We start from the raw sequence: 27,697 nt of genomic DNA, 5'->3' as shown, positions 1-27,697 counted from the left end.
CGTGAGGGTGTGTGATCCCTTTTCCTTATGGCAGCAGGGGATGGATGCCCTCCAACTGCTTCCTCCAAGACAGCCTTCCAGACGTGTCTTCTTGCTGCCCCGAGGGTTAAACACGCGCGGTTTTTGTGTTGGTTTTTTTTTTCCCCTCGCCTTGATTATGTGGAACGAGTATACGAGCTTGTGGCGGCCGGCAGGAAATCTCGGCTGCTTTGTTCACGGGAAAAAGTGTGCACTCAGTGAGGTTTGTGGCAGACAGAATCGCGCACAGGTTCAGGGCAGAGCCTTGCCGGCAGCTCCCGCAGAGTTCGGGGCTGGGGCCGTGCCCCTGACGAGAGGCGGGTCCGCTGCGCTGCTCCGTTACTCAGTATTTCTTCGCCTTTATAGGAAAAGTATGCGCGGGGCCGGGGGGGGGGCTGTAGCTCCCGCCCACGCTCAGTGGGCCCGGGGCGGGGTTTCTGCTGCCCGCCGGGGCTGGCTGGGGCCGGAGCCGGAGCCGTCTTTCCCACCTCGCAGCCTCCCGCGCCTCGCAGCTCCTCCCGCCGCAGCAAGGCGCCGGATGAGGCCACGCCGCCATGACGGGCAGGTAAGGCCCGGGCAGGGGCCGGGGAGTCGGCGGCAGGTGGGGACGGGGCTGGAGCAGCCCCTTGGCTCGGGGCAGAACCGTGGTGTGCCCGGTGGGAAGTATGGGGGGAGAGAGCGCTGTTCTCCGGTGAGGTTCGGCCGGAGCGGGACAGTGCGGCCGGGGAAGGGCAGCTCCCGCAGCGCTGGCGGCTCCGCCTGGGAACCGTCATTCTGAAAGTTTCCACGAGTGGGAAACTTGTCCTGGTGGAAGGGCGGAGCAAAGGTTTCTCCGCTGTGCCTGACCCCGGCCGGGGAACACGGCTGAGGGCGGCGGGAAGAGCAGGCAGAGTGGAGAAGGAGCAGCGCCTGCCCCGCAGCCGGACTCTCCGCAGCCCGGCGGTGTTGCTCGAGTGCTGCTTGCCTGCTGCTGCGGTGCCTCGGGGCCCTCCGGCCTGATTCACTCGCAGCCCCTTTGCCCAAACAGTCTCCTCTGCGTCGGACTGGCCTTGGAGCTACATGTTCCAGGAGCTGTTTAAATCTGGAGCTTGATTATTCTCCCACGCTGAAACTGGAGAACTTTGTAAGCTAGTTGACAGATGTGAAAGAGGATGTGGGGAAAGCATTTACCGGCATCATCCGAGGGTTTGAACAAAGTCTTGTCTATCCAAACTCTTTCTTCTCCCGTCTTTAAAATAAAGCCCAGACGTTTGTGGAGATAAGCTTGCCTTTGTAAAATGTCTTAAAGATGAAACGCAAGAACGAGTAATATTAAAATTAGTAGTGTGCTTTTTTTGGATACTCATTCTCCTGAATCTTACTATTATTGTAAACCTAAAGCACTGCTCTTCATGACTATGAATGCTGAAACAGATCCTGAGTAGTTTAAGTATTAATTTTTCTTTTGTGTAAAGTCTTTTGTGTTTGTGTTTCCAGTAGATCACATTTAGTGGGTTGTTAAGTATGAGAACATACTGAATAATTGTCATATCCTCATCTATGAATTGAGTGTTATTTTTGCTCTCTGTGGTGAAAAATTGATGTTGATTGGTGTCTGTACTTGTTCAAAAAACTTCTGTTTTTTTACTCATCTTCAGACTAGTCTTTTCTATTTTAATAGGTATGTATTTACAAGTTTACATGGATTTATTTACAACCAGAGGAAGACTCAAGAGTCTTAAATGTTCACAGGCAATGGATACCCCTGCAGCTCCTAAGGGGGAACAAGACAGGGAGGACCTGTGAAGAACTGTGTCTGTAGGAACCCAGCTGTTTTTATTTTACTAGAACTGTAATTTAGTACTGTTTAGAATGACAGCTTTACCTTAGGTGAAGTGATTTGGCTGCAGAGGACAGTGGGAAATGACTGTGGACAGTAGTCCCTCTTTTCTCTCTTTCTGCTTTCTCTGAAACTTGCCTGTGAAGGTACAATACTGAATCCAGGGAGAAGCTTGGATATGAAGCCTGGGGCTTGGTGGAGAGCTCCAGGGTGGTAGGCTGCAGTGTCCCTTTCTTCAGAGTAGTGCAGGGTTTCTGTCTCTTCTTCTTCAGATGTTCTTCAGAGGGTCACTAAAATCCCTTGGGTTTAGCTTTTGAAAAGTGAATACAAATGTTATTTAATGTCTTCAGAAATTTTTGTTCTGGAAAGTTTGTCAGCTATGAAATCTAAATTTCTGTCTGCTGTCATTCCTAGGACACATTTATTAACTGTCTGTACTTCAACTAACTTTTCCTCAGTAGCAGCATAATCCATCTAGAGTAGTGGTTTCCCAGCAAAACCAAACCTTTGCTTTTCAGTGTCCTGAAACTTTGCCCATCTCAGCACCTTGCACAGCTGGTGCCATTTGACAAGTCCTGTAGTTAGTGCTCTTTGCAGCCTGGCACAGACTCCTTGGGCATCAGCAACAATTCATCAAGGTGGGCATCTTTCCTGAGGTCCACCTCAGGGCCACTCTGCTGCACCCTGGCACCCTGGCCAGATGTTGTTCTGTGTTTGCTACTTGGGAGTTCTTAAAAATCTGTCAACATGACATAAGCCTTCTCCAGCTGCTGATATTCAGAGGGTTTGTGGTTCTGGATGGAGATGAACCATTTCACAGCTGGAACATCCCCACAATATTGACCTGTGGGAACCTTCCAGTACCAGAAACATGACATAAATGTACCTCTGATTTTGAAACTGTTGACACAGGGAAGGGAATAATTCTGTTGTGTTCCAATGTGTTAAACCAAGGAAAACTGGAGAATGTGCAGTGCTGACACATGATTCTTTTTCACTTTGCCTTTCTTGTCACAGAGAAACACAGAAGGACGTGCTCCTATGTATTATGCTTATTGATGCATTGTTAGTAATTAAGATAGATGAAAAATAACTCAATTTTAATTGTTAAGTCTCCTGTCCTTTTTTAGCAGCAGAGGGTGTCTTCTGAATTTAAATGGTTGCAGTAATTTGATTTACTGATTTTTAGCATTAGAGAAAAATGTGTTTCCAGAAAAAACAAAGAAAGATGTGCACTTCTGTGTATTGGTGGAAGAAATTATTCAAAAATAGGTTACTGTGTAGTAACTGAAGTGAAAATATTATGCAGGATGTGAGTTACATTTTTACAATGTGAGGGATTTGTTAACAAAACCTGGTAAGTAAATAATTGGAGTCTGTAAATAGTAATTGTGACTCCCACATCTTGGCTGAGATATTTTATTACTTTACATCTTGGCTAACGTGGCTGTTACAGTCCCTAATTTCAAGGACAGTCTGTGGTTTAAATGGGTGCTGTTAACTTAAAAAAAATTAAAAATCACTCTGGATAAATCTGTTCCGACTAAGATTCAAAGATAGAAGGAATTAAAAGAGCTATATGTTTTTTAGCTTTATTAAGATGCATGGGTTTTAACTGCATTTGGAAATAAACTCTGTATAAGGCATAATGTGTTTAGATATAAACCCATTATGTTTCTACGCAGCCTTTTTTTATTTTGCAGTGTTGAGAAATAAAATTTATGTGAGATTTTAAACTTTTTATTCTTGTGCCTTTAGAAGTCAACTATGGTACTTCCTTACCAATAAAAAAGTGAAGACAATTTCTATACTTTTTATGTGATGTGCTGCATCCATCTTCCCATTTTATTTTATTTTCCTGTTCAAGGATTGTTATTATTGGAGTTTGGCAGACGGCTTGACTTCTTGTTGTTTGTTTTTTTTTCTTTGCTACTGTGTTTTGCAGTGATTTCTTTATTGTTTGTAATGGACTTATTCCTAAGAAAGGATCAGTGAAGGATCAGTGAACAAATGCCAAAAGCAGAAAATGAGCCAGAATCAGAAAGAATTTCTTCTAAGACTTTACTGCTTTGGTGTTGATTAGAAAACATAATGGTTAAAAATGTCCATATCTTTAGAAATTTATGTAAAGCAAAGCCCAAGAAAAAATACTTCCTAAGTGCATGTTTTGGGACATAATTATTTTTGTAAGAAAATTTTGTTATCACTATATTTGGTCTAATTGGGATCTGGATACGCCTATGTACTTCCTGCAGTCAACAAAAGAAGAACAGCTGCATGTACAGATACGCTTATTGATTCTTCCTAATCCAGTTGAGGTAAGAAATAAGAGTGTATTATTTTTTATTAGGTTAGCATTTGACTAGATGCTTTTTAATTCGGTAGAGAGCTACTGCTGTGCATGTGCTCCATTTTATGAAGCAATTGCAAGTAAAATGGTTTGAAAGAGGAGGCGAGTATAAAGGTTGATGGTAATAAGAAAGGTTCTTGGCACAGACTTACAAAGTATGCGCATCAAACTAAAGAGATGTCTCATCTCTCTGAGTTATGAGCAGCCTTTTCTACTCTTTGCACTGAAAAATGTGTTTTTAACCTTACTATCTTTCCATACACTCTGCTCTCTGAAGCTCTCTAGATAAATTTTAACTTTCTGGCAGGTCCCTAGGAGTCCGTTCTGGGGACACAGAGGTGTTTGTCTGAGGTTAACTACTTGTTACTGCCTGAGAGAAGTCTTCCTCCTTCTTTCTCTGCTTTGGCCCAGAAATTTATGAGCTGTAAGATTTTGGCATCAACTCTGTCTCCTAAAAGTGATCTGTTAAGAGGGAAAGAAAACCAAAACCACATGTTTTCACTCTTTATGTGCGAGGCAGCAAGAGAAGAGCAAGCGAGCGAGCCAGCAAGCTTGTGTTGAGGGATGGCAAGACAGGATGGTTAATGTTTTGATGTTTTTTCCTTCAGCCTCCTCACTTTCCCTTTTGAACAAGAGAGTCATGCTTTCTTGTGGATGAGTGGTTATTTGAAAAGCAATAAAATCATGCTCTATGAGTCAGGAGGGCAAAAGCTTAGATGTTTAAGAGAGTGCAGAAGATTTTTAGCCAGATTGCTTAAGGTTAAGGGAGATTAATGTTCTGGTTATTTGATGTTTTACTTTGTGCTAAAAATAAAAAAGTGATTTAATATTACATTTTTAAAGTGTTTTATTGCTCTAAAGGGTAAAAGGTCAGCAAAAATACCCAGTATGGAAGGTATTTTTCTTCTGCTCTATTTACATAATAAAATAAAGATGGATAAAGCTCACATACAATCTGAAATAAATAATAGTGGCAGATTGTTGTCACAAGTCAGGAGCCTGAAACTCGCCATGGAAGTGGGTGAATGGTAGATTTTGAGGTTATGGGTTTCTGTTTTTGAAAGCATGATGCTCTTTGTTTATGATTGTTCTTCTGGGTCATAGCAGGTCTCTTTTTCTTTAAAGGATAAAAGGGATCTCTGCTGGTTAATAGTCATTAAGTAATTATGAAGTCATCACTTATACTTCTCTAATTTTTTTCCTTCTATAGCTTGCCAGTCAATAGTTCATGGAATATATTTCACTCTACTACTACAAAAATCCTCATTTTTCTATGATATACTAAAAGTAATTTGTTGGTCCTGACTCTTGAGATGTTTTTCATGGTGATGCTGATCAAATGACACTAACTCAGGTGCTCCCATCCTACACTCCTTTTTCTCTTAAAAACTGAGTTCTGTATCCTCTGATTTTTACTCTTTCTACACCTCTGCACTGGCCTAAGCCAGTTGTGCTGGGTGATCCTCCTGTCTCCCAGGGCTGGGTGGGGAGGGTGAGCGGCAGAAAGGGCGAACTCCTCTCGGCAGGCCCTGTTCAGTTCCCAGCAGAAATCTCTGGAGGCTTGAATGCCAAGTGTGTTCCATCACCCTGCATCCCACCTCTCTGCTGCATACCACTGCTGTAGTCTGGAGTGTTTCTGGAAAGCAAAAGTCTTCATGGCTTTATTTCTTGGAACATGCTTTTTCCAAATGGAAGGAACAGCTCTGTTGCTTGCAGTGTCCCCCAGCACTGGTGCAGCAGCTGGCAGGAGGCACCCCAGAGATGCCAGGAGCCAGTACTGGTCTGCAGGAAACTGAAGTGTACATGGTCAAGAGATGTAGTAGTCTGCTTTGCTCTTCTGTATTTCTCTGTTGCTTTGATCAGAAAGTCTTGGATTAGGTGGATTGAGGACTTGGGGTTTTTTTTTTTTTAAAATCACACTTATGAAATTTACATAGATACACTATGGGAGCCTGACACAGAATGAAGGGCTGAGGCAGACTCACAGCGTGCTGGCTTAGATAATTACTGGTGTAATACAGGAAAGAGGTTGTCTCATCTTTAAGACTGTAGCAGAATAGCAGACAAGTTGTAAGAAACAATGCTCAGGCAGGGGTCTATGCATCCTCCTTTAGCTCTCCTGAATGTAAAAGCAACTCCCGAAAGGAAAGTGACGCACTGAATGTCAGTGTCCTGATGTTGGCTCCAGCTGTCTCTCTGCCTTCCCCTTCACAGTGGCACTGAGTGCCATGGCTGCCCTGAGGCTTCGGGGGCTGGGATCCTCCAAACTCTACCAACGCCGGCAGGATCGGCTGAGTGGCACAGGGTCACTCCTGAGCAACAGGACAGAGACAGCAGCGGGGATACGTGGGTATGTCTGTCTCCGAGATCAGGGGAATGGTATTGTCAAAGCATTTTCCAGCATTTGATGGATGTTTGGTTTTGGTGGTGGGGCTTTCTGATTTGAAGTGGGAGCTCTCTGAACACAACCAGAGGGGGATGAAGTCTGTTTATTTGCATTTCCACGTAGATTATAAAGGAAAGGACCTTCCTGATGAGGAAGCTTTCATTTCTGAACAATAACAGGAAAGCAACAATGGAGAACCTTTCCCGTTTCGAAGGACTATGCTGGATTGTTCAGAACCACCATTACTGCTAGTGCTATTAATGATGCAGTATCCAGACACTGTGGGAATAAAGAAATGGTGAAATGCAGTAATTTTTCAAAACACATAATATTTTGCTGTTCCTTGATTTTTAGGGTTCAGCAGTTCCATTTCCTCACCCAAAATGCTACTGGCAAGCCAGTTGATTTTCGTTTTTGTATATAATTCCAGTCAAGCAGAAACCGGAGCTTCAAGTGTAGCTGCTTCTTGACATTATTTAGAACACATCAAAAAGCTTCTTAAAGCTTCTTAAATCTGCCCAGGCTAATACTTGATGTGGTCATTGCTTTTCCTCTGCCTCAGATTAAAATTTTACTTCTCAGTCCTGATTGTAGTTAATTCTGTGCAGGAGAGAAATGAACAGGAATTAGACAAAGCCTAATATCTTGCGTTTTAGGAGACCTGTGAGGTACAGCAGCAATATGGGAACTGTAGCCTGTGTCACTGGGGAGATCAGTGAGCATGCAGGAGAAATTTTTTTCTAGCAGTCAGGAGCTGAGTTTCAGTCTTTTCTTAGCAGAAGATAGACCTGATGCTTACTTGCAATTGAACAGTTAGTTTGGCTTCTTGGTTTGAACTGTGGATCTCTCACTAGCACCCTACTTTTCTCACTGTTTTTCTTTTACCTTATAGCTATTAGTTACCTGTTAAAGTTCCATTTTTTTTTCCTACTCAAAGTTGTAAGTGTATGTATATATGAGAGTTTAGGGAGAAAGGGAGTAGGAAGGTAGTGAAAGAAATGGTGATGCCATTGAGAGGAGAGGATGCTGCTCAGGAAGGCTGAGAAACATAGAAAGGACCTATGAAAGAAAAGGAAATTGGCATTGGAAAGTCAACAGTGGAACACAAAACAGCAGAATGTGAATTGAAGATAGGAAGGATGAGGAGATAAATGCCCCAGACATTGTAAAATGTAGTTTTCTTTCATCTCTTTCACTGTGTTCCAGTGTACCCTGTAAGAGACTTAAAGAAAGAAAATGAAGATAGGTTTGATAGTTTGTGTCCTTCAGGCAAATGAGGGTTATCACAAAGTAGCATTGCTTCTGGCTGATAATTGATGAACACATTTGGGAATGATCTGTCATATTGGTGCTTGTATGCAAACATTACATTTTAGTTCCTTTGAGATAGTAGAAGTGAAGGAAAGATTAAATGTGTGTAAGAAGTTATTAATCAAAAAGACACAGCAGGTGAAGTGGTACATGCTTGATAATAAAGGATGCTTTTCCTGTGTAAGAGGTATAATCTCATGAAAACCTGTACCTTTTCCTTACGTTGTTGATGTTTCCTTGGGCTGCATGAACACTGTTCAGTGTGTGTCTCTTTAACAATTGGTCATGGTTTACTGGAAATAAGTTATTACATTGTGGTGAGAGGGACTACCAAGTGCCAGTGGTGTAGGCTTTGTTTCTGTGTGGATACCAGCAGACTCTCACTGTTGCTGGTGCTCTCAAAGGTCTATCTGGTTGTGGCTTCCCCTGCAGGCCAACCATACTGACATAGCATTCTCTTCTCTGCTGAAATGTGTGAAGGAATTGACTTATTGAGGCTTATTTTTTTTATTAGTTGTTATCTGTGAAATGAGTCATGAAGTCTGATATGGGCCTGGCAAATATTATTTTTGTTTTCTGTCTTTGTCAGCATTAAGGACTTAAAGCCACAAATCCTCAGTCATGCTAGGGGCATGTGAAGAAGCCTAGAGTGCTCTGCTTTTTGTCCTAGCTACTGGCATCTATAATATATACAAATGGTGACAGATTTCTAGGTTTTTGACTTTTCACTATCCTAGGCATCTGTGTGTGTACCCATACTAGGAATGACAATGTAAATGTGATCAGACTGTGATACCTTCTGTATGCACTAGTTTCTGCTGGTTGACCAGAATAAGCAGGGAATCCCTTTCTAGGATTCCCTGGCATAGGTACAGAGCTTGCCTGCTGAGGTCTGGACAGTGCCCTGGGCTCTTGTATCTTGAAATGTTGTCTGCTTTTCTTTTTGTAGTATCTGAAAGATGTTGTTTTTTTCATCTCTGTATTACAGTAATTCTTTGTTTAGCATTGTGATGAAGAGGAACTCTCTTTGACACTAAAACCAAAAAGCTTTCAAGATCAGTTATAGAACACTAATTTTTTTCACTGGGTTTTCTGACAGAAATCATCCTTTTGCCTCCAGTTTCTTTCTTGGAGCTGATAGAGTTCAACATGGATGTTGAACCTGCCTACCTGACCTTCTGTAGGTGACCCTGCTCTGGCAGGGGGGTTGGACTCCAGGATCCTTCAAAGTCCCTTCCAACCCCTAACTTTCTGGGATTCTGTGACTCTGTGATTCTGTTGCAACTTGTTTCCCTACTGCAGCAACAAATTTTTGCTAAGTCAGTTCTCCATTCTTGGAATTGTTACCAGCTCCCTAAATCTTTGCACCTGTGGAACTGCAGTGTCAGGAGGAAGTGTGTTTGTTCTGAGCAGTCACTCCAGGTCACAGCAGGGCACTGGCACAGACTGCAGAGGGGACACCTCACCTCAGCTGACCCAGATGAAGTATAGGGCTGCTGCCTGCACTGCTGCCTGCACTGCTGCCTGCACTGCTGCCTGCTGCTTCTGCTTGAGCTGAAAGCACAAATCCCTGGAATACATAGCGTGGAGTGTTTTTGTAGGGATGTTTCGGACCATCTGAAGCAGAGAACCTTCTGCTGCTGGCACAGGCTTACTGGATTGCTCTTCTCCATAAAGAGGTGTGGAAAGTAGCACCTCGGGCTGTAGAATAAAACTAATGATGGAAATTCAGTTCAAAGTAGCTTTATTAGTAGCTGTTTATTTAAAATTGTGGATATTTGGTATAAGCTGTTAGCAGGATGATATAATGGAGTAAAAGATTGGTGAAGCAGCCAAAATGTGCAACGGAGAAATCTGCTACATGAGCTCATTCGGCCACATGTGAATTGCAAGGATGTTGTTCCTAACTTTTGTCAGTGCTGAATTAACTCATTGGTCTTTTCATGTAAAAGGGATTTTAAAGCAGTGGAAATTCTGTGTTCATGATTGGCTGACATTGCTCATATTCTTCCTCTTGTCTTTATTCCAGTAATATGTCTGATGCTCTCGCAAATGCAGTATGTGAACGCTGCCAAGCTCGATTTGATCCTGCAGAGAGGATTGTGAACAGCAATGGGGAGCTCTACCATGAAAACTGCTTTGTCTGTGCTCAGTGTTTTCGTCAGTTCCCAGATGGACTTTTTTATGAGGTGAGGTCTCGTGTGTAAGAAAAATAGCTCCATGAAAATGCAAGGAAATAGATGAAAATTCTGTGAGAAATATGAACTTCCATATTGCTTGCATGTTTAACTTCTTAGCTCTAAGTCTTTGTTGCTAATTTTCTGACTTAATTTCCTTTTTTTTTTAATTCTCTCATATCCCTTTTTATACATAAGTAACAACAAAAACTCTGTGCTTGCTCTTTGAGTAAGGGGTATTTCAAAAAGAAAATTGAAAATGTTTCTTAGTATTTCATTAGACAAAAGTGCATTTTTGTCTTTGTTTTTAGATATTTTGTACCAAACGTTTCAAATTGGGAAGCATAATTGGAGAACCCATTAAAAAATGAGGCTGAAATACTTTTACAGCACATGTGTGAGCACATACTTAGAATAACATTTGTTTCAACGTGCTGCATTGTTAATTTGATATTAGTGTAGAGTAGGAGGAGTAGTTCTGAATTGCATGATTAAAAAAATGTGAAGCAAAATTAAGTTCAAGCCAGCTATAGGAAGAGGGCTTTGGACACATACTTTACTGCCTTTTGACAGAATCACTGTTGATTTAACTGCTGAGAGCTTCACCATGTCTGGATATTTCTTTGAGAAATCCTTAGAAGTTTACAAACAGGTGGGGCAGGGGGCTAGAACTGGAAAACTTGACTGACATTGGCTAATTGCTCATTTCAATGGAAAATGCTGTTCATGTGGGCTCCTCTCCTGTTTTGTTCACAGTTTGAAGGTCGGAAGTACTGTGAACATGACTTTCAGATGCTGTTTGCTCCTTGCTGTGGAGAATGTGGTAAGATGTGGTGCATGGCAACACTGTGGGGATGCAGAAACCCGCCCTAACCACTGCAGTGACATCAGCCCTGGGTGGGATTGTTGAGGTCATTTCAAGGAGCAGGAGCTCGGGGGGGGGGAACAAAGCACGATACCAGGAGGGATTTGGGGTGTGCTGGTTGTGGCAATAATGGGGTTGTTTTGTGAAAGTAAGACTGAAATAGTTCTTGTGGAAATAAAGTGGAAAGATGATGTAGGGTTTTGACAAGACTGTTTTCTACATGCATCTCAAAAGTGTTGCTTTTCTTTGACAGGTGAGTTCATTATTGGGCGTGTTATCAAGGCAATGAACAACAACTGGCACCCAGAATGCTTCCGCTGTGAGCTCTGCGACGTAGCGCTTGCTGACCTGGGCTTTGTGAAGAATGCTGGCAGGTAAAATAGAGCAGGAGCTCTGAAAGTTTGATTGGTGTGATACTGATACAGTGGCAAGATGTTGAGAGTGGGTTATGCTGAGAGGTAAAGCTGGAAAAGGTACAGAAGAAGCTTTAAAGAACAACCTGTTAGGAGATGGGAAATGGAATGTGTGTGTTACTGTTCTTTAGCCAGTGATATACGTAGAAAGCTAGTGGATGGGTTCTGGAAAAGGTGGGGGTTTCAAGCAAAAGGCTGACTAGCAAGTGAGAAAAAGGGGTTTATGTGATCCTGGGCAGGCTATTTATCAAGCAAGCTGCTGAGCAAGAAATAAAGATATAGCAAAAGGCCAAGAGGATTACAGCAAAGTGTGTTCAACATGTCATTCCCTTGGTCTAAGGAAATCGTTCATTTTATATGCAGAAGTATAAAAATGACTCCCAAAAGTTGATTAATACATTTAATTAAGAAGTAAGAAGTAAAAAACATAAAAGGGAACCTTTACAAAAGCATACAATGGGAAGCAAATAAAACAATCCAGCAGTTAGTAGACAGCATTGCACAATTCATAGCTAATTTCAGGTTTTTGTATGCCTTGAGCAAACCTAAGAGTTTCCTAGAGTTTATATTCTCCCTAACTAAATGGTGAAGGGGAGGGAAGGTTATATACTTGTACCCTGTCCAGCAGGGAGTCCTCTCAGCTGCCTCTTCTCTTCCATCCTGCATGCCACTCTTGTGCCTTATTTTTTGGAGTTTGGTACAGCTGATTTTCTTTTGACACCTCAGCTTGTTAGAAGGGGCTGTGGTGATAGCACTTGGGGGGTTTGGGGAAAGCAGTTGGGACTGATGCATTTCAAGAAAGACAAAGTATGTTTGATTTCATAATTTGTGGACCAAAGAGGTCATTCCCAAAAGCATAGAAAAAGAATATGCATGTGTATGCATCTGTAAATAAAAAATATAATTCACCTGTCCCATGATTTCCTATAATATTTATCTCCATAGCATCAAAACAATCTTCTAGTAAGTATTAGTGAAACCTCTTGTGTTCTTTTTCCTACTTCTCAGTCTGCTTGGTCTTCCCTACTCTGCCTGTCATTTCCAGACATACTCCACTGGACACAGAGGATAGTTAAGACAATTCCTGCTTTATCTGTAGGGAAGGAATAGTCTTGCCAGACAGGTCACAAAAGTAAATGTAAAACACCTCAAATATAAGAATGTCTTTTGAGCAAAGTAGACTTTGAGACTTTGCTTCTTCATATGCTTACTTCAGTTCTGTCATTTGTGTTACTATTTTTATGATCTGGTAAAGATGGGTGCTCTTATTCCACAAACAGCCCTTTCCATTCTGTATTTTTAGGGTTTTTAGGGTGTCTGATGTTTTGCATGGAACTATGTTGAAAATAGGCAATACAGTAAATGTTTTTGAGTCTCTGTCTGCAGCTTTGAGACAGTGACAGAGGGCAGACAGGAAAGGTAGTGTGAAGTTTAGTGCTCATCTTCAGCTCTGGATGCTGAGAAGAAGTAAAACAATTGGAACTCCTATCTTATCTTTAGTCTGGATTGGGTGCGTTGCAGCATTTTAGTAGTTTTTTTCTTACCACCATTTAGTACCATTTTTCTGTCTGCTATGTGTAAGCACTTTCAACTGGGAGACTTGATCAGGATGTGCAAGCATGCTGTTTTTTCATCAGGCAGGTCAGTCTCAGAAATGACACAGTCTACTGCTGACACAATAGGCAATTTCACATGAGGCTGTATGCATTGTGCAGAGGAAGAGTCATTACTGAATGCTTTGGGAATTAAGTGTTTGGTTTTTTTTTTTAAATATCTTTTCAACTTCCTCCCTTCCTTATTGCTAAGTGTTCAGCCCTCAGTTTCACATCTTGGAAATCAGCAGAACTGTACTTCTGTTAGCAGTTTCAGTAAGACCAGGACGTGTGATCTCCATTGTCAGAGTGGTTCTTGCTAATTGCAGTCCCATAAAACAACAGAACTTCCCTCTTCAGGATGAGTTTGACTCTGGGTGGACTATCTCACTATGTTTTTGCACTCGTGGCTGCTTTTGGTGGAACTGAGCATGCTTACTTGTAAGCAGTGCTGAGAGTCATGCTCACAGTTCAGATTTAGCACTTAGTGAGCTTTCATTTGTCTTGCCCTCATATGCTTGATGCAACATTACAGTCTTTTTAACACAAAAGAGATTGCACAAAGCCTCACGGAATTTTTCTGCTACAAAGAAATACATGACTGGGTCCAAGGCACCATTCAGGCTGGTGAGGCAGGAGGTGATGCGGTTACCGAGGGCCAGAACACGCTGGGTTTCACAGGAAGTTTTGGTCCCATTGTAATGGAGAATATAAATGTAGCGATTGATATGATAAGGTACAAAGCAAACCAGAAAGATCATCAGGACCATGATGATCATTTTGATTGCCTTTTCCTTCAGGTGTTTCTCAACTCTGTTCCCACTCTTGAGGCTATGGATAATTAGTAAGTAGCAAGTCACTGTAGTTACAAAGGGGAAGGTGAATGCCACTGCCAAGGACACAAGGGCATGACGTGATGCCTTTTCTCTGTAGAGCTGCAGACAGACAGTTGTGTTTGCCATCTCCACTGTCTGCACACTGAGCAGCAGTGGTGCCATTGCAACCCCAACAATAACCCACAGAAAGGCACATGCCAGGTGGGCATACAGGGACCTGCGGAGCTTGATGGATTTCACTGGGTGCACGATGGCCAGGAAACGGTCCACACTGATACACATGAGGAAGTAAATACTGGCATACATGTTGAGGTAAAAAAGGAAGCCTGTGAGTCTGCATGGGATCTCTCCAAATGGCCAGTGATTACCAGAAAAATGGTACACAAGCCGGGTGGGAAGTACTAATACAAAAGACAGGTCAGCCACAGCAAGGTGCATCAGGAAGATGTTGGCAGGTGTGCCTGACTTTTGGTCCCGGATAAAGAGCCAGAGAGCCAGGGCATTGCCAACAAAAGCCAGGATGAAGTCCAGAAAGTAGAAAGTGGCAAAAAGGATGTTTTCAAGGTGTGTCTCTTTGCCACATTGCTCTGATGTTTCCAAAGAGAAATTTGATTGATTTGAGCAACTGAAGCTTGAGGTATATGCTGGGCCATTCATTTTTCACCAGTTTTGAAGGAAAAAACCTTGAAACCTGAAAGAATTGAGACAGTATATTAAAAAAAAAAAAAAAAAAAAGAAAAAAAAAAAGCCTGGTTTTTGAAGAAAAAACAAAACAAAAGCAAATCCAAAAAACCCACACATTGAAATCAGTGATGTTTCCTGTTTGCTAATATTGGTAATCTATACAGCAGTACAGTCTGAGTTTTATTAAAATTCATGTTGAAGGAAATCCATCTAAAGAGGTAGCTAGCTGATTATGAACTTGTCTCCAGTCTCTCAGTGGAGATTAGCTGAATAACAGAGAAGTGTTATAATAACAGAGAATGTCTAAAAAATGTCTAAATATATTGTCAGCTAATGAAGAAACTGAAATGGGACTAAGAACAGAGCAGTATACTGGAAAATGTAAACAAAGGTAGTTACCATCCTGTCTTTGGCTGCCATCAGTTTCAGGTGGACAGAAAATGGTGACTATGCAGGACTACTTCTGTTTAGTTCACAGTTGAAGAGACAAAAGCCAACAGAAAGGAGACAATGAAATTTAGAAACTGAAATTTCCTCATATGGCCACAGAGGGGATTGTCCAAATACCTTGTACATTTACGGCACAAAAAAGTTTGAGTGGGTGTGTACTCACTGCCTGCTGCCAGCTGCATGCTTCTGTATAGTGCTGGGGATGGCAACAAGCTATTGTCTTTGAATTACTGAAAGTGAATGTGTAAGGAAGAATGTGTAACTCTTTTTTACCTATAAAAATATACATGAAATCTTGCTTTCAGGTACAAAAAGAAAATTCCCTCTTGCAGTTTTACATGTGAATCTCCTGGGTTTGCAGAAGACCCTGCAATTTTTCTCCCTAGCATTATTTTTCTCAAATATTTTTCCTTCCTGAATGGAGTCTGTTTAAATATGTATTTTTCTGTTGTGTACCAAAGGGGAAATATGATGAGAGCATGTCTTTAAACAGACTGTTAATTTACAGTGGGACCTATCACTTGATGTTTCAGCTGTGTAGCCTTTTTGGTGGCTGGCACTTTATTTAAATATGCTTTTGATCTGCAAAAACTGTAATGAGATGATGTGTATGTACAGGAACGTGTCTGTGGTCGGGTGCTCTGGTGGCTGGGCATTGCCCGATCTGTGGTTGTGACATTGCTGAGAAAGCATTTACTGGCTTGGAGTGGCTGGAGGGGCAGAAGTGAGGGTTGTCCCATGGAATGGCCAGGGATGGCTCATGATGAATTAAATCAGCTCAGGAAGCCAAGCAGTAAGTAGACTTTCTCCCTGTTTACAGGCTAAATACTAAGGGTATAGCATCTTGATAGGTTGAACTGATTCTATCTGAGCTGATTTCCTAAGGAGGGCCTTAAGGATCCAGATTCAGCAGTGTCAGTGCCAGACTTGGAATAGCCAAGAAGTAGAAGTCAAGAGTTTTGTCCTTGCTGATGGCAGCGTTGAGTCTGTCATTGATTCCTATCTGGGCACACTTTCACTGCAGAATACTGTGGGGTGGAGTAGAAAGTAGAATGGCAGAGCTATCTAAAAGCCCAGTGTGTCAGTAGCAGGAAAGGAGAAGCTTAGAACTAATGACAAAATTAGAATAAATTTAGTATTTTCAAATTAGTGCCTTCATAGGAGACCTGCTGTTGTTTGTTCTGTAGAGCAAGGTGAAAGGAGGTGTTTTTCATTGCCTGGTCAGAAATCACAGAAAAGGGAAGTGGGCCTCTTGATAGTTTTGCTTAGGTTTTAAATTTTAAGGGAATTTTAATGAAGTTTCTTTTACAGTTCTGCAAAACTTGTGTCATAGCACTTGGATAGCTAGGAAAAATGCTGATGTCACTCGAATTAGTAGTTGAGCTTATTTTCAGAATTGACATATTTTCAATAAAATGCTACAAATTTACAGAAGAAACAGTTCTTGGACAGTGTTCAGTAGAGAGTAGGGAGTGGAGAAACCCTTTGCTGTTCATTACCATTCCACTTCTAATTTGCCTGGGCTCTATCCTGTCAATTTAAAGTAAATGTGTTTCGGTTTTAGACTTTTTTGTTAGTGCTTTAGTGTTTTTTTGTAAGCATAACAAATCAAAAAGAAAGCAAAGTCCTAGGAAGCTCACTGTACTAGTCTGTGTGAATGCTCAGAGCTAACTAGAAACCTTCCCAAAAAGTGTAGAATGTGTAGTTTATGCTAGGCTGTGTGGTACAATAGGCTTTGATTCCACAGGTAGAAAACTCTTTTAGGAGTTTGGCTCATTGTCCAATAATTTCCACCTGGGTTCCTCTCTTGTGGGAATATTCAGTGATTTACGTATTGCTAAACAGAGCACTCTTCTGGAATGAGCTGTTGTCCCAGGCTTCCCAGGGGTGAGCTGTAGTGGGGATGTCATTGCTCACTTGAAATGCATGCACACTGACTGTATTTTATGCCCTGTTTTTCTTCAGCTCAGAAACAAGCATAATAGCAATTAACAAGGCTGTCAAGATAGACACAGCCTGATTAGAGCAGCTGCTCTATCTAGCATTAATGAAACAATAAGTAGAATAAATATTTAGCACATCTTAAGTTAGTTACCTGGCTACTTTGGGACTTTTGTTACAATGCCTCCTGTTTTTACTGCCCCACACATTTTAACTCTGTGTTAGGGTTTGTAGTGGACATCAGAAATTCCTGGGTTTGCTCTCAGCTAGAGCAGTTTCTGGTCTGGGATCATGCTGGGGTTTTACGAATGTGGTTGTAGTGTCTTGCCAAATGGGAGTGTCTCTTATCCTTCGCTGGAAGTACCCTTTAGGAGAAGTAGTCCACTTCCAACTGAAAATATTGTTCTGCAAAACACTCCCTGCTGAGCCTTCCACCCTTCAGCTGAAATACCTGTGAGCATCCAAGCAGTGTCAGACAGCCCAAGACACACCATGCAGCTGGCACAAACGGATGTACGTAAGGTACAAAAGTTTGAAAACTTTTCTGTTTTGGAGGAGGGATGTAAAGAGTACAGTTCAAAAAATGCTGCCTGTTCTTAGATCCATTTCTGTGCATCAGTCTCTGCCTGCATGTCTTTCCACCTCACCAACATCAGCTAAAACTGCCGTTAGGAAAGCTCCTTCATTAATTATCCTGCTAACCGAAGTTTGTCTCTTACCTCTTTATAGTGCAGTCCTATGGCTGGTGTGTGGGGTCCCTTTGGGGAAAATCTCAAGAATTCCTTCCTTCTGATGACAGCAAACCAAACAGAAGCAGAAACACAGGAAGCAACTATAGATGATCCAAAAAGAGCACACAGTTGCAGAGCTGCTGCGGGTGGAGCGGGGAGCCCCTCTATATAGGGTCCTCCTAGCTCTGATAGAACGTTATCAGCTTAGTCACACAACAGAGCTGGGGAGAGGACACCCCAGCACTAAGGAGCAGTCTTAATCCCAGCTGAGCTGCTGGCACCAGGGCTGCTGCTGCTGGTACAGATAGGAATATACTGTATGAATATTCCAGTGTTCGTGGTGCTTACTGAAGGCTGCTACTGAACTCTTAGCCCTGAACACAGGCTTCTTGGAGTGCCCGTATTTTTTAAGGAGGGTGGAGAGAAGCATTGTTTGAGGGAAGTCTGGTATTAATAGACACAACAGGACATTTCAGAATGGGATCATTCCGTAATGGTGGGAGCTGGGAGGAGGAGAGGGAGTGGGGCGGCTGCTATGGTAACAGCTTAGCCTGTCTAGAGCTTCCCTTGCTTGCAATAGAGGAGGGTCTATGGGACAGCAGAGAGGGTTTGTGAGAGGGGAGGGCTTGATAATGGTTTATCAGTGCAGAAGGCTGAAGGCATCTTATTCAGATGAATGAGAGGGGTCTCTTTCAGGACACTTGCTTCAGGGTCCCTATGTCCTGCCCTGTATAATTACTCTGCATTTGATGGTGCTGAATAAAATTGATGCCTTTATGCTGAGATGAGCACAGCTGCATGTTTCCTTATAATGGGGTGCTGTCTGCTTTTTCTGGACTCCGTCTGGGCAGACAGTAGTTCCAGCCCTGCAGAGAGACACTTGCTGACAGGAGGACTCAGATTTGGAGAGAATAATAATGATACTTAGCGCTTAGACAGGCGCCTGCCAGCTGAGGGTCATAAATGTTTGAGGTCTCAGAACAGCATCTGTGTTGTATTCGTACCCTTAGATCTATAAAATGGGGATAACTGATTCATCACAACAGAATTTTGGAAGGGGTCCTTCAAAGAACCCTCTACTTCAGTCATAAATCTACCCTTTCCATTTGAGCTCGTCCTTTTGTCTGATGTCTTTTGAGAATGACCTGTAAATCTCAACAAATATTTCACAGAGTGATATAGTGAAAGGAATTAACCAGGCTTTTCTGTTCTGTGACAAAGAAACCAACAGAGTTCATTCCTCTGTCATTTGCATTTTTATCATAAATTCTTCCCACCCCAAAGCATTGTGGCTGGAGTGTTAGCTAACAGTCAAGTAAACCGAACAGTTTCTCCTCAGAGAAACTGAGTTCTCTGAGAAACAGTTCTAAATACAGGGGTAAAATGGGTTGATTCCATCAGCCTTTACAGAAGTTTTTATCCTAAAGCCTTTTCTACTAGCAGTTTGGCATATCTACCTGTGCAGGACTGTACTTGTAATATGATCTAGAGCATGTGATAGCAACATGGTTGCATTTAACCACATAAAATTGAAAAATTGCTCAGTTCTTTATTTTCTGTACCTTAGGACTAAAAGGAATTTTTAGACCTGGTATTCAATGGTCTTTTGTTCTAGCTAGTGAAGACTGAGGAATCCAGCCATGGTAAAGGCATTCCAGCAATGTGCTTTGGTTGAATATTTATTATTCTCTCTTCTCAATGCCCTTCCAGTGCTGTTATGCCTCTAATATGGCTGGTTCTCATAGTTAGTCATAAAGGGAGGATGTGTTCCTACCTTTCCTTGTCCATTTCTTAGAAAGGATCTAGAAAAACTGGAAAGGATACCTAGAAGAATGACGGGATGATATCCCTGCTAGGATATGAATCTGTGAACACCTGAAAGAGTATTCTAAGGAAATACAACTCTGTGACTGCTCTAGCTAGCAACATGCTCTTTTCTGTGCAGCTGGTGTGAAAGACAGTAAAATGAACTAAATTATATTTAGTGATCTATTATATTCGAGTGACCTGGAAAGACACTTCTTCTGTTACGTTAAGTACATCCTACAGTATGGACTGTAGGTCTCTTCGGGAGAAAGAATTTCTGAGGGTTTTGTTTTCTTTACTTTGTTCAACCAGGCATCTGTGCAGGCCATGCCATAACCGTGAAAAAGCCAAGGGACTGGGCAAGTACATCTGTCAGAAGTGCCACTTGATAATCGATGAGCAGCCTCTGATGTTTAGGAATGATTCCTACCATCCGGATCACTTCAACTGCACCCACTGTGGGTATGTTCTCATATTCTAAACTCTGACAAAACAAGGAGAGAGGCAAACAGTACAGTCACCACTGCAGTCCATCCCAAGGCCTAAACATTTCTGCTATCACATTGTGGAACAAACAGAAATAGTGAGGAGAAACTATGTTAACTTTCCAATTCAGTCTTCCAAAACTTCTTCCAAAACAAGAGCTTCACTTGGCATTTTTACTCCAGGGACGTGCTTATGTTTTTAGGAAGGAGCTGACTGCTGAGGCCCGGGAGCTGAAGGGAGAGCTCTATTGCCTGCCCTGCCATGACAAGATGGGGATCCCCATCTGTGGAGCGTGCCGCAGGCCCATCGAGGGGCGAGTGGTCAATGCTTTGGGAAAGCAGTGGCACGTGGAGGTAAGGCTGTGCTGACTCTGGAACTTCAGAGAAAAAATGTTGGCTTCATGTTTCAGATTGTCTCTACCTTATGTGTATGAATGGCTGCAGGAAGTTCATCAGGGTTGCCCAAGCCATCTGTGCTTTCACAGCACTACCACCTGAATTCTAAAATGCTGGGGTTGCATTTTAAAGACTCTTGCACAATGTGGTTCACTGAACAGCTTTTACTTACTAATGAATTTACATATTTACTGTGATGTACTTACATAAATCCTCTCTAACTCTGGCTAACAGTTCATCACTGTTGTAATGCAGACAGAGCCAGTGCAATTCTAGCTTTTTAAGCCTTTTCATCTCATTGTTTTTATAACTTTCATCTGAGTCATCTGAGCGTGCTCTGAAGTTTTTAGTGATTTATGTTTTCAGTGATTTAAGTCTCCTTGGGCTTGAACTGAGAGAGCTGATGCTGCTTATTTGGAGTGCATTCATACCAGCAATGTCTTATGTTCCTGTTTCTCTTCTCTGAGACGAGCAAGATAATAGTCCTCAAGTCTGCCAGCATAAACACAAGATGATTACCCTTTCAGCAGGTTTCTAATTCTCTACCCAATTCTACTTATCTTTAATACGATTCTTAATTACCATAGCAGACTAATATTTATTTTTGGCAGGCTAAAATATTTTCTGTTACTTTCATAAAGATATAAATTTAGGTTAGATATTAGGAAGAAATAATTTCCTGTGAGGGTGGTGAGACCCTTGCACAGGTTGCCCAGAGAAGCTGTGGCTGCCCCGTCTCTGGAAGTTCAAGGGCAGGTTGGATGGGGCTTGGAGCAACCTGGTCTGGAGGGAGGTGTCCCTGCGAATGCAGGGGGCTGAGAACTATATGGTCTTTAAGAACCCTTCCCACCCAAACCACTCTGGAACTCTGTGATTAAGTATCTCATATTGAGCCATGATTTGTAGCCATGCAAGATTTTCCCTGGTGATGGAAAAGTTACTTTCCCTTCAAATGAATACTTTCTTTTATTTTACAGCATTTTGTTTGTGCCAAATGTGAGAAGCCATTCTTGGGGCACAGGCACTATGAGAAAAAAGGACTGGCTTATTGTGAAACTCACTATAACCAGGTAGATTCTGCCATCTATACTGTAGGTACTTGCTCTTACTGGCAAATTTCTTTTTGCATTTTATGTATGCAAAGCTGTGCAGATTTTGCATAATCTGAATTTGTAGAGGCAATGCAATATTAAGAAATTAGTGAGATTTAACAACAAAATAATTTTCTTGGTAGGTGTGAAAAGTGATGCTGAGAAGAGAATAGAAATATCATGGGGATAGTGATTTTTCTTTGTGCTACTGAGAGAAAAAAAAAAAAGCAGACCATGGGTTGTCATTAAAATTCCTGTAATTCTACTCCAAAATTATTTGTGTGGACTTCTTTGATAATTGCTTGGTTCTATAAAGGTTGTGCTGTCTAAAGCATAAGAAAAGTATGTTTCAAAAGCCAATCAAAACCTATTTTTCTGTATGACTTTTCTGAACAGCTCTGAGCTTGGGTTTTTTTTCTGCCAGATACATTAGTCTGTTTCTCTGGTAAGAGAAATGTTGCTGTTTTGAAAGTAGATCTAGGTTTTATTGTGATGTTATATCTAGCATCAGGAGATGTTTGTCTACAGTAAGCATCATACTCTACCAATTCTCTTTTCTCCAGAAAAATGTGCAGGACTTCAAGGTCACATAACAGTGGTAGAGTGTGAGGCATCAACAAAAAAGGTTTTGTAGTATTTAGTGGTATGAGATCCAAGGGAACATGGACCATTTGGCAAGTGTATGAGAAGTTATTCAGAAGATCTAAATTGGTATATTTGGGGCTACTGCAAAGTCTGGGAATTGTTTTAATCTTAAGTCTGGGAATTGTTTTAATCTTAAGGTCTAGTGTTCATGCCAGCTGTGTAATTTGGGGAGCAGGAGTAGTCAGTAACATGAGTTCCTGTTGTTTCTTTTGCTGTGCAGCTCTTTGGAGATGTCTGCTACAACTGCAGCCATGTGATCGAGGGAGATGGTAAGAAAGATTTCCTCTCTTCTTGTTCTGGGTTGCTGTCCTTGCTCCATTTTTTTAGTGCAGCTGTTGCAGCCCGACACTTGCAAGGCACCAATGTTTCTTTTCACATCTGGCCTCATTTGAATTTGGATACAAATCCCTCAGTTTCCTCTTATTTCGTGCTTTTGCTTTTGCAGTGGTATCAGCCCTTAACAAGGCATGGTGTGTGAATTGTTTCTCCTGCTCCACCTGCAACATCAAGCTTACACTGAAGTAAGTCACTGTTTAGATTTTGGACCATATGAGGGATTTGCCCTCAAGGCAGGTTTTTGGCTCGGGAGAACCATCAGCCAGTGCCTCTCCGAGGGGCAGCATACCTTTTCTCTGTGGAGCATGTGCTTACAGTTCTACTGGATTCAGCACCAAGAGTCAGCTGGGATTCAGCATACTCTCATTTGTTGTCCTTTATGAATCTGTACTCAAAGAAAGCTGGGTAAGAGCAGTACAGAGGAAAGCCTCTAAACTACAATAACTGCCTGTCCTGAAGTACATGCAGCCTCCACACCTCCTTAGTCTGGATGCTTCCCTTAGTGACAGCATGTGACATTGTGTAGATTACTTTGAAAGAAAATATTATGCTAGTTACCTTAAAATGTAGGCGAGGCACAGAAAGCAAAGCAGTCCTACATTTTCCTTTCTCAGGTTCAGTCTCTTGTCCTTCTGTGCTAGGTTGCCCCCCACTGGCCTCTTATAGGAAGGAACTAGAATTCATCCTGAGGAAGACCTTTGAAGTGGCACTGCCATTCTACAGTAACGTCATTATTATAGATGGTTACATACAAATACATAGCAAAATCTTCTCTTTATTTAAATAGCAATACTGAAGAACCTAGTTCCCCAGTCAGAACCCAATCTATGTACTTACATGACCAGATGAGGAAGGAAGTTGTTTTACACGTGCAGAAGAACACAAACAGCAGCGTTTAGATGCACAAAGACCTGATTTAGTGAAGCATGTATTTTGCAAATACCATTTTGATAGTCTACTCTTCTTTCTGTTAAAGGAATAAGTTTGTGGAGTTTGACATGAAGCCTGTATGCAAGAAGTGCTACGAGAAATTCCCTCTGGAGCTTAAGAAACGCCTGAAGAAGTTGTCAGAGCTGGCATCCAAGAAGGCACATCCCAAAGCTCTGGATTTAAACTCTGCTTAAACGGGTCTGGCAGTCAACGAATGCACTCTTACAGTCATGAGCTGCTGCTCACAGCAGCTGTCGATTACAGAGGCAATTACTAACAAATGAAACCAAAGATCAGTAATACCTTTCCCTGCTTCTGGTAATGTTGCTTGCATCTTGACTATCCCTTTTCTCAAGCAATTGTCTGTTAACACTGGCAGAAAGAAGAACATGATTACTGCTTGGGAGGTTCACAAGCTGGTTATTAATCTGCTAACAACTTATTCTGCCTTTGTAGAATTTTGCACAGTCTTTCCTTCCTCAGTTGAATTGTAGCTCTTTCTCCATTCCTCTATAATTTAAGGAAATTGAGAACAGTGGTTGAGTGTAGGGCTGGAAGAAATGCATGATTTGCTCTTTTTCAGTTAAAGTATAAAAATTTCTTACCCTGGGTGAAGACCTTTTTTTTTTTTTTTTTAATATGCTGGCAAATATTCTGAAAGCTGACACTCTTTTCTACATCCAGAATGTTCTGGTCTTTCTCCAGATTCCTACTGAGCATATATGGATGCTGTACAATCCTTCTGGTTTGCCAAGTTTACTGGGAAAGCCCAAGAGCCAGTTGTTACAGAATTTGCACTGCCTGCTTGTTGGGTTCAGAACTAATGTTAAGAAAGATGAAGTTTGCTTTGCTGCTTCCTTGGTCAGTAGTAAGGAGATTTCAATTGCCAAGGCAATGTCAGATTCTTCAGAATAGTTGGGCTCTCCTTAAAAAGGAGGTGGCTACAGGAAATAAAAGGGTTTGTTAGAAACTGACACTATTTTCTCAGTTTGTTCTCTACTACTACACGGGTAGTAGGGTTCTGGGTGTCAGCACAAATCATGTCCTATCCACTGGCATAGCTTTCTTGAGGCAGAGTGGCTGGAGCCTTGGTTATGCATTTGCAAGATGAAATCCAGTTGATAAAATGGTACCAGTTTAAGTGATTCTTTTTCAAGTCCAGTCCTCACTTTGTATGCATGATGAGTATTCACTTGTAGGTCATGCTCCAGAAAGCCTAAATACATGAAAAAGTTTCTAAGATTTACAGTTTGTAGCAAATATGGTTTTATGCAGAAAAAAACCAACAACCCAGGAAGTATTTTTCTTAAAATTTTCAGCTTCTCATCACCTTTCTTCTTAAAAACTGAGTAGACCTAAAGACAGGACCTCAGGTATAAATCTGTGCATCTTAAGCATATAGTTCTGCTCTGTAGTTTTGCCTGTCAGTGGTGAAATTTCACTGGTCCTGCTGTAACTGTTAGTACAACCCAAGGTGCTGAGAAATGTACTGGCTTTGAACATTCCCAATATTTCTTTATGGGTGAGCTATCAGCAGTGCTGTTCCTGAGTCCACTTGTGTCTTGTATAATTACAGTGAGCTTCTGAGACCTCTGGGGTCTCAGAACATCCCCCATGATGTCATCTGCTGAAGCAGGCAGCCTGAAAATCCCTTTCCATGAATAGCTGGAGACCTTGTCTGCCCTTTTGAGAGGTGGCAGGATGGAAGGTACTGGACGACTTCTGTCCCTTGCCTAATTAAAAAAAAACGTGTATAGTTTAGTAGATCAAATGAATACAGCAGTTGGGCCTGGGCACCACCCTGCAGCCCCGGTTGAACTACCTAGCAAGAAGTTAAAGCCTTCCCACTTCTTGGATGTGTGAGCAGCAGCTGGGCTGGGGCAAAAATCTACCTGAAAATTGTGCTGGCTGGCAGTAGGCCTTGCTCAGTGTAGCTCTGAAGCCTTGATGGCTGTTAATGCACTCACTGTTACCCATGAGAGCTGCACACCCGGTGTCACAGCAGTGCTGGGACATCCCAACTAATGGTGTGCAGGTGAGAGCCCCCTCAAGACCATCTCTTAGGTTCTCACTGGCTTTGCTCACTCAATTTCCTTCAACTGTTTTGCTTTTTGCTGCTCTAAGTTACCATAAATGTTCAGCTGTTGTGTGCTGCAACACTGCTGAAGGCTCAGGCTTTACCTTCAACAGAACTCTTCCATCCTCTTCTAAGAGAGATGCACTGTAGATTACTGTGGTAGTACCTACTTCTGTCACTGCTTTAGGAGAACATGTGGCCACTGCAAAGAACAATCTTGTATGCTTATTCATTGACTTTTTTTTTCACAGCATGAACCACAAGCACCACTGATGTGGGTGCAGTTTGGTATGTTATGTGGCTTCTTCTCAGCGCAGAGCGTTCAGGTCTGTTCCTATACTCTTGGCCTCTTGCTAATACTAAATCAAAGCACCTGTGTCTGGGAAGATGCAGCCACACAGCTCCAGGTCAATATGGAGAGGCTGTGTAACTAGCAGGCAGTAGGTAATATTCTTTCTATAGCCACTCTCAAGTGCAGCAATGGAAAATGCATGTATGGAGAAGTGAATGGAATTACTTTTGTACTTGTGCAAGTGGAGATTTAGTGTGTGCTCTCACTTGGCTTCATGTTCCAAGTCTGGTAGACCTAGCAGGCTGCACTGTTCAAAGGACAGAATTCTCTTTGGTAAGGTGTTCAGTTCTTTTAAGATTTGGATTCTGGCCTTATGTTCACGGCATTTCCTAAAATTAGTGGGCAGAAAAAAATCATCAGTAATCCCTGATTCCTGTATTATCAGAGACTGATGTTCTTCTGGTATCTCTTAATTTTTTCATTTTTCAGAACTATTTTTCTTATACTCCTGGTGCCCATAGTTTGCAATATGCAGAGTTACAGCAGTGAGTATTTACTGGCATGGTTTTTGTGGGACAGTGGAATAGAATGAGTAGGAGAGACAACTATAAATATTTTGCATAAATTAATCTTCCTCTACCTTTTTGAGTCTGCTTTTTAAGAACTGCCAACTTAAGAATTCCCTTTAATGTATTGATAGGCTGACAGGTTGTTCTGTGGAGGGTTTTTTAGTTGTTTTTTTGTTTGTTTGTTTGTTTGTTTATTTGTTTTATAAAGGCAAGGTCTTGGTCAGAAATAACATGCATGCTTTTTTACATTGCTGTAAACAGACATCCTGGCCAAATTAATCTGAGGTATCACACCACTGGACAGCATAGAATTTTATCAAGGCAGAACTTGGCTCAGAAGTCTACACTTAGTAAACGCTGTTGTCTCATTCTATACATTTTTAGTTTACATTCATACTTATATATACTAAATTAAAATCACTAACATTCACTGAATACACTTGAAAATGGTTTTGCATTTAGAAACCATAGTATGTGAATCTTGTTTGTATTCAAAGGGTATGTTAATCACTTACAGTCTTTCTTTATGGCAAACTAATCTGCTCTTGAGGTTTGCATCCTGGTCTACATTTTTGCAGCAGCTGGTGCAATGCAGGGAAATGTTCAGCCTCCTGTTGAGAGAGATTTGAGATCCTCTGTGTTTTGTATTAGGTGATGTGACTGATGTTTTTTTTAAAAAGTGGTTGGTTGATGAAGGAATAGATTGCAGGCAAACATGTACTAAATGTGGTTGTACTAGTCTGTAAAGCACTAGTAAGCACTGAGGATGGTCTAGACTCAGAATCAGCAGCTATTTGCCTTGGTTCAGGCCTTGATGAGCAGTGTGGATTCTGCACCATGTGGAGCTCTCCTTTTATCACACATTGCTTGTGCTGTCTAACCAAAACGGGATTTTGGATTAAAATGTTGTAATACTGTACTCTTTTATGTTCCTGAAATAAAGTTAACTACACAAAATGTTTACACCTTCACACACCTCTCCAGCCTGTCAAGGTCCCTTCCCCCCCAGCATGTCAGCTGCACCACACAGCTTGGGGTCATCAGCAAACTCTCAATGCCACTGTCCATGCCACCAACAAAGACATTAAACAGGACCAGTCCCAACACCGATCCTTGAGGGACTTCACTCGTCACTTTCCTCCACTTGGACATGGACCCATTGACAGCCACTCTTTGAGTGCAGCCATTGAGCCAGTTCTTAATCCACTGAGTGCTCCATCTGTCAAACCCATGCTTTACCGTCTTGGAGACCAGGATGTCTCCAAGATGTGGTAGGGGACCACATCTGCAAGTTCCCTCAGTACCCATGGGTGTATCCCACCAGGTCCCGTGGACTTGTACACTTTCAGGTTCTTCAGATAGTTACGAACCTAATCTTCATTTACAATTGGCAATTCTTCCTTCCAACCCTTGCCAAGATGCTGGTGGCCTTCTTGGCCACCTGGGCACACCCTGGCTCATATGCAGCTGCTATCAACCAACACCCCCCAGGTCATT

The 27,697-nt window shown here is 41.9% G+C and overlaps 2 protein-coding genes across 2 annotated transcripts; one reads left to right on the top strand and one right to left on the bottom strand.

The window, feature by feature from the left end:
• The first annotated feature begins 422 nt into the window (after positions 1–422).
• On the top strand, positions 423–27,171 carry LIMS2 (LIM zinc finger domain containing 2). The gene is made up of 10 exons (XM_008491029.2): positions 423–583; positions 9,914–10,073; positions 10,818–10,884; positions 11,180–11,300; positions 19,692–19,841; positions 20,068–20,218; positions 21,238–21,330; positions 22,217–22,265; positions 22,442–22,517; positions 23,309–27,171. Exons 1-10 carry the CDS (start codon positions 573–575, stop codon positions 23,454–23,456), a joined length of 1,026 nt encoding a protein of 341 aa, XP_008489251.2. The 5' UTR covers positions 423–572; the 3' UTR covers positions 23,457–27,171.
• Positions 13,299–17,668, bottom strand: GPR17 (G protein-coupled receptor 17). The gene is made up of 2 exons (XM_008491028.2): positions 17,562–17,668; positions 13,299–14,458 (listed from the first exon to the last, which is right to left on the bottom strand). Exon 2 carries the CDS (start codon positions 14,422–14,424, stop codon positions 13,396–13,398), a length of 1,029 nt encoding a protein of 342 aa, XP_008489250.1. The 5' UTR covers positions 14,425–14,458; positions 17,562–17,668; the 3' UTR covers positions 13,299–13,395.
• Positions 27,172–27,697: the final 526 nt, after the last annotated feature.

The sequence above is a fragment of the Calypte anna genome, chromosome 9, assembly GCF_003957555.1.
Source record: "Calypte anna isolate BGI_N300 chromosome 9, bCalAnn1_v1.p, whole genome shotgun sequence".
NCBI lineage: Eukaryota > Metazoa > Chordata > Aves > Apodiformes > Trochilidae > Calypte > Calypte anna.
Note: the sequence above shows the minus strand (reverse complement) of the source record. Positions and strands in the feature narration are given on the sequence as shown.

What these genes read in the sequence shown, in the direction of transcription:
- GPR17 (XM_008491028.2), bottom strand. Translation starts at nt 14,424, where the DNA reads ATGAATGGCCCAGCATATACCTCAAGCTTCAGTTGCTCAAATCAATCA.
- LIMS2 (XM_008491029.2), top strand. An exon ending in TCCTTGCTGTGGAGAATGTG is followed by an intron (nt 10,885 to 11,179) that starts GTAAGATGTGGT and finishes TTTCTTTGACAG; the next exon opens with GTGAGTTCATTATTGGGCGT. An exon ending in GAAAGCAGTGGCACGTGGAG is followed by an intron (nt 20,219 to 21,237) that starts GTAAGGCTGTGC and finishes TTTATTTTACAG; the next exon opens with CATTTTGTTTGTGCCAAATG.